The sequence below is a fragment of the Xenopus tropicalis genome, chromosome 3, assembly GCF_000004195.4.
Source record: "Xenopus tropicalis strain Nigerian chromosome 3, UCB_Xtro_10.0, whole genome shotgun sequence".
Taxonomy (NCBI): domain Eukaryota; kingdom Metazoa; phylum Chordata; class Amphibia; order Anura; family Pipidae; genus Xenopus; species Xenopus tropicalis.
In genome coordinates this window covers 40,749,051-40,763,716 of record NC_030679.2, presented here as the reverse complement: position 1 = coordinate 40,763,716, position 14,666 = coordinate 40,749,051, and the positions used below count along the sequence as shown (strand labels likewise).

Sequence of the window (14,666 nt, the reverse complement as noted above, 5' to 3'; positions counted from 1 at the left end):
GCCAAGAACAAGTAGGTGACTCTATGGGGGGAATTCACAAAAGTGGGGATATTGAGACAAAATAAAAGTGGAGATAAATTTGTCGGATTTTCCACCTAATTCACAAACCTCTATCTCCACTTTTGTGAATTTGTCTTTTAAACAGACAGTTTTCAGATTTTGTCATTTTCCAGACATTTTCTTTATGAATTTCCCTTTAGCTCTTAGTAAATCTGTCGGTGCCATCAAACCCAGTCCCACAGCTACATGAGCCTTGGGGTAAGGAATTTTGCATTTCATTTGCCATTTCACTTTGGGGGCATTTCCTGAGGGGTAATTTTAGTTTGCCCAGGGAAACTATATATCATTTTTTCAGGACAATCTGGAATTTAGGAATTTCTGTTTGTGAATCTGGAGAAAGTGTTTTCCACCACTTTTTCCACCACTTTTACTCCAAAAAAAGGCTACCTCCCCTTTTGTGAATTCCCCCCAAAGTTTTTGCTTAAAACACATACAGACTGTTTGCAATTGGGAGGCCACCATATCAAGCATCCACAGTAAATAAGGAATACTCTGTGTAAAATAAAAAAAGGCTAGCTCAAATGTGAGATTCTACATGTGGTTCAGTCTTCTAAAAAAGATTATTATTTATTATTATTATGTTATTACATCAGCACAACAAGTTGGCCAAATGGAAGCCCGTTACCCACATGTGGCCTTCCAAAAAAATCTTTTACCTACCTGCCCCCCAGGGGGCTCAACTGACATATGCATATTACACCTGTATATGCATATAGCATAATTAATGATTTGCCCTTAACATGAATAAGTCTTGTAGAAGAATCCCAGATAATAAAATATCAATATTTCCATTAAGGATTTCTTCAACAAAAAAACTGCTCACTGTCCATTAAGCCTGCTTTTATTTATTAATGATGTAATTTTTTTTAAAGTGTGAATTAGGTGATATTTCTCAAGTTGAATCAGGCCAGGTGCTATACTCTACCCTTTCTATGTATGTGTTACTATTGTTTGGAAACTTTGATGTCCATATTTTGACTTTGAAAATATTTAACTCATGTAGGCCCAGCCCACAAAACGTTACAGCGGATGACCCTCGACAATGAAAATAACAGTGCTACAGTCATACAGAATAATGTCTTTGTATAGTACAGGGAATCCAAAAATGGATTCTGCTGTGCAGGGTGGGTCCCCATAATCTTCCAAAATTTCATGTATTTTTTTTCTCCAATTGAACATAATAATGAAATAACATGACTAAAGCATTATAAACCAAATATTGGGTTACACCTATAATTTTGCAACATAATGAGACCCCAAGGAAACGGTAAGAACCACTTATACAGTACAATATATTTTACTTGATTGCCAATAATATTCATTCCAACAAAAAGAGAATTTCATATGGAACATTTTAATAGTTGTAGCTGAGAACTATATATGTTCCCTTCCACAGGTGATTATTATTCAAAAATGTCTATTTACAGAACACACAAAATATGTAACTACATAATTCATCCTAACAGGATGCAATAATTTAGCCAAGTCCAGATGTTTAACTTAGTGGAGTACCGCAGGGGTCAGTCCTTGGGCCTTTGCTTTTTAACTTGTTTATTAATGACCTGGAGGAGGGCATAGACAGTACTGTTTCTATTTTTGCTGATGACACTAAATTGTGCAAAACTATAAGTTCCATGCAGGATGCTGCCGCTTTGCAGAGCGATTTGACAAAATTAGATAACTGGGCAGCAAACTGGAAAATGAGGTTCAATGTTGATAAGTGCAAAGTTATGCACTTTGGTAGAAATAATATAAACGCAAACTATCTACTGAATGGTAGTGTGTTGGGGGTTTCCTTAATGGAGAAGGATCTAGGGGTTTTTGTTGATAACAAGTTGTCTAATGCCAGGCAGTGTCATTCTGTGGCTACTAAAGCAAATAAAGTGCTGTCTTGTATAAAAAAGGGCATTGACTCAAGGGATGAGAACATAATTTTGCCCCTTTATAGGTCCTTGGTAAGGCCTCACCTTGAGTATGCAGTGCAGTTTTGGGCTCCAGTCCTTAAGAGGGATATTAATGAGCTGGAGAGAGTGCAGAGACGTGCAACTAAACTGGTTAAGGGGATGGAAGATTTAAACTATGAGGTGAGACTGTCGAGGTTGGGGTTGTTTTCTCTGGAAAAGAGGCGCTTGCGAGGGGACATGATTACTCTGTACAAGTACATTAGAGGGGATTATAGGCAGATGGGGGATGTTCTTTTTTCCCATAAAAACAATCAACGCACCAGAGGTCACCCCTTTAGATTAGAGGAAAGGAGCTTCCATTTGAAGCAGCGTAGGTGGCAGTGGCGTAGCGAGGGGGGTGCCGAGGGGGCCATGGCCCCGGGCGGCGTATCAGAAGGGGCGGCTCCTTCTCTCTTACAGGCAACAGGCGCTTTTATAAGGTTGCGCCCGTGCGTATGACGTCACACGTCAGCGACGAGGCGCAACCTTATAGAAGCGCCTGTTGCCTGTAAGAGAGAAGGAGCCGCCGCTGATGGTCTGTTGGGGGTATGTACTATGGGGGAAATTGGGGGCACTGTGTGGGGGCTACTGTCTATGGGGAAATTGGGGCACTTTCCATGGGGGGGGCCAGGTCTTTGTGGGGTATTGTGTATGGGGGCACTTCCTATTGGGGGCACTGTGTATGGGGCAATTGGGGCTCTGTGTATGAGGGCACTTTCTATTGGGGGGCAAGATCTTTGGGGGGTATTGTCTATGGGGACACTGTGTATGGGGCAATTGGGGCACTGTGTATGGGGGCACTTCCTATTGGGGGCACTTTGTATGGGGCAATTGGGGGCACTGTTTATGGGGGCACTTTCTATTGGGGGAACTGTGTATGGGGCAATTGGGGCACTGTGTATGGGGGCACTTTCTGTGGGGGGGGCAAGGTCTTTGGGGGGGTACTGTCTATGGGGGAACTGTGTATGGGGAAATTGGGGCACTGTGTATGGGGGCACTTCCTATTGGGGGCACTGTCTAAGGGCAATTGGGGGCACTGTGTGGAGGGGGCTGTCTATGGGGACACTGTGTATGGGGCAATTGGAGGCACTGTCTATGGGGAAATTGGGGCACTTTCTATGGGCAATTGGAGGCAATGTGTGTGGGGGGCACTGTGTATGGGGGTACTGTCTATGGGGCAGTTGTATGGGGGGACCGTGGCCAGAATAGCGTTAGGGGGGCCTGGCCAGCATAGTGTTAGGGGGCACTGTGGTAGGGTGACCCTAATACTTTTTATGTCTGTGTGTCCTGTACTGATGGGAGGGGCCCCGTGATTTCTGATGGCTGCCCTGCCACCATGGGCAGCCACGGACGCACAGCTGAATCCACTTTTGACAATTATGACATGCGCACCGCATTTCAAATTCAATAAAAAAAAAAAAAAAATTTAATGCTGCTTTTTTTATTTTGTCTATTTTTTTTAAGAATAACTAAATAGAGGGGCGGCAAATTTCCGGTCGGCCCCAGGCGACGAAAGCCCACGCTACGCCACTGGTAGGTGGTTTTTCACGGTGAGGGCAGTGAGGTTGTGGAATGCCCTTCCTAGTGATGTGGTAATGGCAGGTTCTGTTAATGCCTTTAAGAGGGGCCTGGATGAGTTCTTGATCAATCAGAATATCCAAGGCTATTGTGATACTAATATCTACAGTTAGTACTAGTGGTTGTATTTATAGTTTATGTATGTGAGTGTATAGATTGGTAGGTGTGGGTTAGGTGTGCTGGTTTTACTTGGATGGGTTGAACTTGATGGACACTGGTCTTTTTTCAACCCTATGTAACTATGTATGTAACTGCTGCCACAAATTGCAATGTTCAAAATGTCAATTATGACATTAGCTTTGTAGATTTTGGTTTCACTATTCATGTAGTCCCCCATAGGGCAATAAAAGGAATATGGACTGTTCCCTAGAGAGAGCAAAGGGCACAGAAAAAGTCAGTCTATAAAAGAGATAAAGGAAGTTTTGTATATCTTGAGTTGTATAAAGGTACAGATACAATCATTTGTGTTCCTTTATTTTTTTTTTAATAATGTTTAAGGTTACCATGGCGACCTTTATTTGCTCTCTACTACAATTTAGCCATTGCAATATTACATGTTGCTCATTTCTCCTCAAGTATACAAAACTATGAATCTGAAAGGGCAAGAGGAATTATTAGATACCTCTACACACACACATATATATGTATATATGTATGGAAAAATTATTAAAGCTGTCAGTATGCTTAAATGATTTTATAATACTTCTTTTATGAAACAGAGAAGGCCAAGCTGTCTTGTTGTACCCAGATATATTACCAGTGATAAATCCTTCTCCCACTGCAAGGGAGACAGACTCCTTTCCCACTGGGCTCTCCTCAGCCACACAAACAAGTTCTGAGTCCTCCGCGTCATCTATGGAGACAGAAAGCATGGAGACTCCTCATGCAATTGCAGATTAATAGTGTATATCTAATGAGACTGTATGCCACAGAGGATATTTACCAGGTTCTATATAACACATGTTTTGATATAAACTTACTAATTATTTACTAAATAATTTAACAATTAACTTTTTAATAATTTTGGGCTAAAATCCTACTAGGGTTGCAACTCATTTGTAATTATTTAAGCTACAGCCATGATCGTATCATCAGTTGGCTTGCTGATGCCACAGTAAGCTGTTTTGCCTCATTAGACCAAAATAGGACAGTAAGAGCTGTAATATTTTTTGGTGCAGAACTGTCTTTATGGAGTGTCTTCCTTTGGCCTATATTATTTGTGGGTCCTTTACAGAGCAGAAAATAAATGCACTGTTGAAGTAAAGGACTACAAAGGCTTTCAGGGGATGCTGGGTTTTGCAAATTTCACACAAGTCACACAAAGTTGCCTGCAGAATGAAACATGAAACTTTGCACGACTTCGGCAAACTAAAGTGATCCAAAGGTCATTCCACTGGCGATTCCTACTTGTGCTGTTGGAAAGGCATTTCAGAGAGGTTAGTTGCCCGCAATGGCAGAGATTTATTGAGGGCGACTAACACGCTCCATGGGATATCAGCAGTGTTGTGCACCCTCTTATCTTTCTGGCTTTTATGTACAGTGACACCTTGCTAGGTACATTCATTCCAATTTGGAGTTCAGTGGTATGCCAGCTGGAAAGCTTTAGGATATTTTATACATAATAGAACCAGCTGGAAAGCTTCAGGATATTTTATACATAACAGAACTAAATATTTAATATTGGCCCAGGCCCCAATTTGGAGTTCAGTGGTAGCAAAGACATTTTTTGCAGTCTAATGCTAGCTGGAATGCTGCAGGTTCTATTATCAATAAAAGAACCAAATATTAAATATTGGACCAGGCCCCAATAATATTGTGGAATGTCCTGTTTTTATGATCAGTTATGCTTTCTCTAACATATTCCTAACAATTTTCCCAAAAGATTCAGTTTTGAAACAGTTGTCTTTACTGATATGTGTGTCACTACATAACTGGCCAAACAACTAAATATTATTAGAACAGGATTCTTTTCTCCAGATATCATGTTCCTTCCATGCCTATCTATAAGCTGTACTTAATTCTTATTTAATTGAGGATATAAGTTTGGTTGAGAGCCTCTGCTCCAGAAGACTTGTGAACGTAGCTATGGCCCCGGCCCAAAGAATGCTCTTAAAATGCAGGAATAACCATATGTCTGCAGTTGTACACTTTTAACCCACCAACCTATGTCTAGAACGAAATAGACATCCCCACTCGTCTTCTACTCTTCTTGTAGCCATCTAGTCCAATTATAGAATCCCTCAGATATGAGCTCTTTATTGCAGTCTGATAAACTGTGCATGCTATCTGCTTGTGGTATGAACAATAATGTTCATGTAGTTAATGGCTGGCTTTTTTTTTGTCCCTTTTGCATGATCAGAGCTTTTCCATGATGTGACCCAATGTCCTAAAGATACAGTTGTAATAATGGGACCCGATGTAGTAAGTTTGTAGTAAGATTACTTGCAGTGCCAGCAAAATGCTTTTTAAACTATGGACCCCCCAAATCTGCATTGCTGTCCATGTCAGTGCTGCATTCTGTAGTCATTAATTTACTAACACAAGTGCAAATTTGAGTTCTCCATCATCTTCATCAGGTGCCTTAAAATAGGTTCAAGAATATCCTTCTTATTGATCTAGGTCAAGAGGAAGCTGACTGTGGTATAAGATGGCATGGGAAAGCCAACTTAATATTAATGTAGCATAAGGAAGACTAAGGCTGCACTATTATCCTTATTGATTTACCACAAATCTTTTTCCAGTTACAGATACAGTGACTACAAAGCAGCTATTAATAGAACACTTTGGTTTTGTTTTAATAGCAGTTAATAGCAGGGTCACAATAAATTATACATAAAGATGCATGCAGACAGTCTAGCCATGCATGCCTACTGATAGCTCTATTTGCTTACCTGATTATTATATACAAAAGGCATGCTTGAAAAAGAAAAACATGTTGCGTTATTAAAAAAACTTAGGTTGATTATTTTATAAAGTCTTATGGTGAGCATTCCCGCTACTAGAACCTTAACGGGACTGTGGTGCAATTATTTGTAAAAGGCAACTTAACACTGAGAAACAGCGACATGTGCCTCATGCTCCGGGAGACTTGCGAACCTAGCTATGGCCATGGCCCAAAGAATGCTCTTAAAATGCAGGAAGAACCATATGTCTGCAATTATACCATTTTCACCCACCCACTCTTGGCCTAGAATGAAATAGACATCCTTACTAGTCTTCTACTCTTCTTTATAGAATCCCTCAGATGAGAGCTCTTTATAGCAAGAGAATATAGTCTGATAAACTGTTAGATATAGATGTGAGGCTTTCATAGGGGGTTTTTATATACACCAATTTATTCAAGGTCTCCACAGATATTTTGTATGACATCACAATTTTAATTAATTAAATTCTCAAACATGCAGTATGACAAATAACTGTAAGGCTCTACTCTCTGACCATTGGTCACATTATGTGGCTCATACCCATCCTTAGGGCTCTGGCACACGGGGAGATTAGTCGCCCGCGACAAGGGAGATTTGTCGCGGGCGACTAATCTCCCCGTGTGCCAGAGCCCTTAAGCTCCCCATACATTATAACTTAGTACATGAGTAGATCTTTCCCTGATATGCCGACCTTTTATTAAAGTCATTACAAGCCATTCTTTAGTTTTTGGTCACTAGGGGGCTAATACTAGTCTGCTGTTTTACCACAAAAGGAAGCTTTTGCTGATAAGGAATACAAATACATTAGATAACTGAGAGCACTCTTAGTGCAACAAGTGCAACCAGCCTTTAAACATCATATCCTCTCATGGGAAACTCTCAGATTCAAGGGTACTCATAGTTATGTGCTGTTACATGGCACACTCTCAAACTCCCAGCCTTACAAGTGCAGCCATTATGAGAGGGATATTGCTTCCAAGAATGTACAAAGGCTGACACAAAGAGAAAATCAATTGGAGTCTGTGAGCCTGACCTTTGAATAATAACAGTAGTATTCAGGTACAAAGTATAAAGCTCATATCAGTACTTTGTTATGGAAAGTGTTCACTGTTTCTGCACACAATAAGTCAGGTAACAATAGTTTATCATTGTGTAGAAACTATTCCCATCCAAAAAGGTAGAAAAACAACAAGTTAAAGGAAAACTATACCCCCAAACAATGTAGGTCTCTATAAAAATATATTGCATAAACAAGCTCATATGTAAAACCCTTCATCTTAATAAACCATTTTCATAAAAATATACTTTTTTAGTAGTATGTGCTATTGGGTACTCCTAAATTTTAAGAATTAAGTACTGCCCCCTGGGATCATAGGGTTCACAGTGCACACAAACAAGCCAAGGCACCCATACATGCTAGGCCCCATCAGCCAATTAATGGACAGAGTTCTGCCTTTTGCTTCCACACTACTTCCTGTTACAGTCAGAGCTGCATTAAATCTGGTCATGTGATCTCTGAGGGAGCGCACAGCCCATCTAAATAGTGGATCAAGGGAAAGGATGTAAAAGTGCAAAATTTACTGATATATATATTCCAGTTTGCCGAGATTCTTTAATAGGTCACTTAACATAATATAAACTATCTGTTGGTTAAGTATTCATTCTGGGGGTATAGTTTCCTTTAATGAGGCATTGAACAGCCTACATATCAGGATGGTAATAGCTTCTGAAGAAAATGAGGTCACGTTTCATACACATCTTAATGCTGAATTCCAAGATCTAGTAAAATGACTGTTGTCATTCAGTTAACATTTCCAGACATGTCTTGCTCTCAAAAATATGCTTGTATTTTGTCCTTAAAAAAACCATAACCTTTCCTCTGATGTTTCACTATATTTGTGCTAATTCAACTGAAGCAAATCTGTCAAACAACAATAATGAGTCTATATATATATACATTTATGAATAGGAGCTGCAGCATTACTTGCTAACTATAAATGGCACTTTCTTGTAGGCATTAACAAACTTAAACCCTTTGTTGTTGGTATATAGAAGGTGTTGCTGCGTTGAGTGTCTAAAGAGAATACATTTATTCTCTGTGACCACAATAAGCTACATAACACCCTCATACTGTATGCTTTTGGGAAAATTTGAAAAATGTTTTTATTTCCTTGTAAGTTTGGTCTATACAGATTTAAAGTGGCTTTTACACTTTGCTGCTCTAGCGCCTAACTATTTGATAATAAGCATGCATACAAGTCCGCCGGCCTGCCACTTATACATCTCTCAGCCTCCTACATATTTTACATGCTTAGAATAGATTAACTTTTTCTCTTTACCATTTCCAACTTACACCAGATTGTATCCACCAGCGGTAGTGCAGAAGGTAAAGCAGATAAGGTAATGGGGGACAAGGTCACTTTCAGTGTGTTCTGAGGTGGCCTATGCTCAGTCTTAATGGATTTTGCACCCACCAGCCCCATGGGTAACATTTACTTGGGACCTTAATCCACCTATAGCATAGGTAAGCCAGTTGGTTTCAGGATGGCCATTTAATAGCTACTTCCTGTCAACACACACATATATTTATATACATTTGTTTTTATTTACAGTAGTTGAACAGAAATATTTTTAAATAAACTGATTTAACTGTGCTAAGTTTGTAGGTTTTTCACAGCATCGTTTCCTTCATGTTAACATTTGCATTTGTTTTACATCTTCATTTATACAGACATGCTTTACCCACATTTAGAAATATTACTCTACATCATTATAGAGTAATATTCACCCTCTATATTGATTTATAGTTTACGTGATGGACATTCTGTTATTCTTCAGATTATGCAATATGTATTTCAGTCTTCATTCATTCCTTCCCTTTTTGCGATCAAATCAGTTATTGTCAGAATGAGTCATTTCAAGGCCCAAGCGACCTCTCTTCTCCGGTCGGAATAAATCATATTATAAATAATGCAACACTATGCTACAAATGCTTAATGATACATGAAATATATAACAATGGGCTTAAGTATGGTTTCTTAGTAGAAACCTTGTTTCCTTAATGCTTTTTTAAATCAAATAAAAATTCACTGTTTTTTTAAGGGTGTGGGGATATTTCTATGTAGGTGTCTTATCCGTGTCCTGTTATTATGTCTTATTCATACACTGATTAGAATATAAAAATACTCTGCATACCACCTGCCCCTTCATGCCACAATACACCAGGATGGAAATAAATAAAGGAGCATAAACGTAATTATATTAGGAACAATTGGCTATTAACAGTGCTTGTTATAAAAGATTTATTGTATGCTCAGGTGCACTCTAAAATGTATGTATACTTGCCTGATGCCATTGCTTCTAAGCTGGAGCATCTTTCTTGTCTGTTTCGACTGTATTCGTGCCAGTGTGGCCAACCTGCCAGGAATCCTGAGTCTCTCCGTTCCTCTTTACCTGAGGATGAAACTGATAAACCAGAAAATTAAACTCTGAGAAAAAAAGTCTTGGTTTAAAAGCAATATGGAAGGGGCCTCTAATTGGGGGCTACTTTAGGTTCAACTCAGCAACTTTTAGATTACTCCTTAAATTTTTAGTAATAACTCATATGCTCAGCAGCTGGTGTAGATACAAATATGTAAAGATTTCTAAATCTATACAGTATGGCTGTAACAACTGCCGATTTGGGACAAATTATGGTTTAGTTATGATTGGTATTTCACATTTATTGAAGGAGTTGTTAGTATCCAAGGAAACCTTTGTATAGAGATTTAGTGAATAGAGAAAAGGTGAGCCTTGTTTACAAGAGGAATGCATCAGTCGAGACTAAGGCCTATAGATGGAATAACACTCATGCAGAGAAATGTCTGTTGAAAGATAAAGAGGAAACTGCACAAGAGATGTAACATTCCTGCAAAGGCAACAGAACAAAGCTATGTTAGTTTTCTTATTCTAAAAACAAAAACCAGCCCAACTATGTATCCTATGTAGCATGTGTGCATAGTAGTTTAGTCCTTATATTTATAGAGGAGAACAATGTGTCAGGAAGCTGTTTCCTATGAATATTGTCTGTAAGGATTGTGTGCCCGTTGGGAGATCTGGTCTCTCAGGATGGAACTTCTGAATATGAGATGGTGTCATACAGTATTCAGTTTTCAAAATAGAGAACTTCTGTGGTTAACTCCTTGCATGTTAGAGAGCTCTCCCCACATAGCTGCCAAAAGCACAGCAACAAAAAGTTATCAAAAATAGATAATGTACATTAGAAAGCATCAGGAAGGTTGTGGCCCTTCAGATCATTCTTAGAGGACAAGCATGCCTGACAGTTCCTCATAACATCTAGCAAGTACTTTTGATACTATTATTTTAGTGTGATTTAGCTATGAGTAAAATATGTATGTATGTATGTATGTATATTTTTATTTATAAAGCGCTACTTATGTACGCAGCGCTGTACAGTAGAAAATATATTGTCATTTGTGTCATGATTCACTTAAGCTTGTATATTATTAAAAAATATATATTATTAATTTAAATTGAAAGGGCTTAATACAAAGATGAATAATAATAAGAATCATATATGGAATAATGTACCCCTATTGTAAAAAATGAAAATGTTGGAGTTCCATTCCCCTCATAATAGCACCTGGCCCTCAGCCTTGTCCCTTTATATGGTCATGGAATTTCTTGATGACTTCTAATATCCTTATATTTTACAACAGAGGCTACATTGTTTCCTATATTATCCATCTTTGTATTCTGTCCTTTCATTTTCCTCTTCCGGGATTATAGCTTGCAAACGACTGCATGGATTTCAATTCATAATTACTTAAAGTCTTAAATCTTTGACTGAAATACAGATTATCTCTTTTAAAACCTTATACTGTTTATGGGGGTTAATGTCCATTCTCACCCCAAAGGGGTTAATCTCGGACAGATAGACCATACAAAAACACAACAAACAAGCACAAAAAAAGAACAAAGGCAGGATGTGCACTGACTAAATGAAGAAAAGGGTCAACCAGTAAACTACTACCAGGAAACATGGGTAAATTCCAAGGGAAGGCTTTTAAGAAGTACATTATGCTCTGTAATTGGATTTAAAACATACTCATATCAGTAAACAGATAAGAGAATTAGCCTGAGCACAGAATGTCTGTCAATGAGCTGGTCCCGTGGTACAGTTAGAAAAGGTATCTAATATCCTGGTCAGTTTTATTAGAGAAGCAGTAGTGCATGTCAGCACTCAGGAGCATTGCATGGAGAGCACTTAGGCACTTTAGAGCCCACATAAAAAGCCTGGAAGGAATCCCTTAACTCTTTCATATCTGAGGCTGGGCAGTTGATGTTTGCCTTTGGCTTGTTGCGACAATTATACCACCCACTCCTGCTACAAAATGATATACTACATAGGACATATAGTATGAAAGAACTGCTACATATTTTTATCATTAACATCACAGATGTACAGTCTGTGGCCCTGCAGCTGTTCTCAAACTGGAACTCCCAGTATCCCAGTTGGATATTAACATGTTGGAAAATTGACTATTTCCATAACTATGGCCCTCTCCCTTAACTCAGATTTAAAATAACAAAATACAACTAAACTTGCTAATTTAGATTTGAAACCTAAAAATCTAGGGAAAAAAGTTACAAATGCAGAAAATTACCACAACCACAACCACAACCTTTCTAGGCCAATGGCTGAACTAACCTGGGCACCTGAAGAGATTTCTGAGCCAGGGAATCCCAACACAGCAGCCCATTGAGCTAAGGAGATGTGTCAGACAGCAGAACAAGCTGAGTCTGCTGTGTGCGGGGCTGTGCCATGTCTCTGCTGTGACACAGTGCCGGTCCCTAAGCACAATGCATCTTTTGACAGCACTGTACATCTGTGGGCTGGAGGAGGGAATAGAGAAAGGCACAGTGGTTGTGGAAGGAGGACTTTTGATATGCATTACGGGTACCCTGACAACATGCCACTTTTTTCTTGTTCTCCTTTGCCCCCGCTGTCAGATTCTGGATTCCTGGCATTCCACCACAGTATCCTGGAACTAAACCGTTCGTCTTACGCCCACTATAGCAAAGTCTCCCGTCCCTACTTTATTTTTTGCTGTTTTTTACTGATTTTTCACTGTCATTATTATTAAAACCCTTGCAAAAGATGTATGTAATGTATATGTAAGTAAATACGCAAAAAAGTGCTCCACTGAGCATTCTTGGGATTTTGTATTTCTAAACGAGTTGTTTTAAGAAAAGTAGTCTTTAAATGCCTTCTTCTGCCTCAAGTGCTCCAGCTATCCAATGATCACTACACGGTTGTTGGATTAGTTGCTTATTGCTTATGTAGAAGGCCTATCCAATCAAAACGAGCTTTCCCACAGATATCAGTTCACTGAATTGTACTCTGGATGGTGCAGTCTCACTAAACCCATCACAATAATTGGTGTACAGTATTGCACATTTTCTAGAAAGAGTCCAGTACACTGGGCTTCTGAATGGAAACGTCTCCTACAGCGATCTGAGGCAGCAAAGAAAAAGGCTTAAGTTGGCCATACACGCATGGATACTGTTGTATGAAACAAGGTTTTGAACAATATTCGATGCATATATGGTGGATTGACGAGGTGACTAATATTGTAAAGCCTTAGATAACGGTCGTCTTGTCGATCAGCGGGACAAAAAATTTTGATCAGGCACCACTGAAGGCACCAGGGCATTTAGGGCTGAATCGTCAGATAGGGGTAGAATTCCTATTGTTTCTACCTCCATATGTGAAGATTCAGCCCTGAATGTTAGTGGAGGGTATGAAGAACTTAATTGTAACGTATATGGCCACCTTTAGCAAGGTATTCCTTTACTTTATAGGGTAAAAGAGCAATTGTGCTTATTTACCTTTCATTGTATTATTTAACTTTCATTGGTTAATTTAGGGTCTGCAACACTTTTTCTCAGCTATATACATAAGAAACTTGGTTGAAGTTGTATTTTCTATTACCATGCAGGTAGGGTTGCCACCTTTTCTGGAAAAAAAATACAGGCCTTCCTATATTTTTAATTTTTTTTCCCTATTAATAATATTGTCATCAAACATACACGTGTTTACCTGCCTTGTCATGGCAACCCTACACACAGGACAGTCAAAATTTGTGGGAAAGCCAACACAGAGTACCTAGTATACATACACAGGGTATGCTTTAAATAGAAAACCCCAGGCCCTGAGCATTCTGAATAACGGTCCTATGCCTATAGTAACCATTATAATCGAGGCTCAGAATGAATTTGTTTTTATGGTTGACCCTGGCAGCATACTAAGATAAATACTTCAAAAGCACCAAAAACTGGAACAATTGTAAAATTTCTTAGAGACTATCAAGGTCTACACTATTCCAAACATTAATACTAAACCTAACTTTCCCTTTAAGAAAATATGTTCCTATACTTTCTACAAATGGGAGGAGGTGGGGTATAGGGACATGTGTAATTGCACAGAACGCTTATGGCACAGAATTGTAATGGGGTAATAATGGGCTGTTTGTGTAGACCAGAGGCAAGACAGTCTCTGTACTTGAAGGCTGTAAAATTTACTGTCCTTGGCAAATGTAATACTTGCCAAGTTTTGGCAGCAACAGCAAATATTTTTTTTTGCAATAATTTAATCTGTTTTTTTACAAAGTTGTGTGATGTCCAAAAAGTAGCAGTACATGAGAAAATGAATTTATAATCCCAACAGACTTCTCCCAGATGTTCGTCAGGTAGGCGTTTCTCAATTATCTAACCCGTTTAGAGTGATGGCACATGGCACACGGTTAAATCTGCGCTACAACGGTCAACATTTTCTCCCGAAAATGCCACCCCCTTTGCTAACATGAAAAGCTTTGCAAGTAAATTATATTACTCATAGTGATTTGGCTTAATCATGGTAAAATGCAAAGGAAGGCATTTCCCTGTGATTAAGCCAAATCGCCATGAGTAATGTAATTTATTGCCCACAATTCTTGTGTTAGCAAAGGGGATGGCATTTTCTGGAGATCTGTTGTCTGCGAAAATGTAGATTTAACCGTGGGTGACAAATTTTACCATTAATACCACAGGGCTGGCTCTAAAATAAACAGTTTTCTTGCTATAATAACAAAAAGGCAGGTTCTTGAGTTTAAAGGCAGCT

At 39.0% G+C, this 14,666-nt stretch overlaps 1 protein-coding gene across 3 annotated transcripts in view; it reads right to left on the bottom strand.

The window, feature by feature from the left end:
• sh3tc2 (SH3 domain and tetratricopeptide repeats 2) overlaps positions 1-14,666 on the bottom strand; it is a 61,395-nt gene that overhangs the window by 29,666 nt on the left and 17,063 nt on the right. For 2 of the 3 annotated variants that reach the window (XM_002939108.5, XM_012959786.3), the window contains exons 2-3: positions 9,851-9,970; positions 4,339-4,434 (exon numbers count right to left, since the gene is read on the bottom strand). In XM_002939108.5, coding sequence (XP_002939154.3) covers positions 4,339-4,434; positions 9,851-9,970 — 216 coding nt within the window. Of the gene's footprint in view, positions 1-4,338; positions 4,435-9,850; positions 9,971-12,215; positions 12,333-14,666 lie in introns of those variants that run through there. The other variant, XM_012959785.3, reaches the window with a different exon arrangement.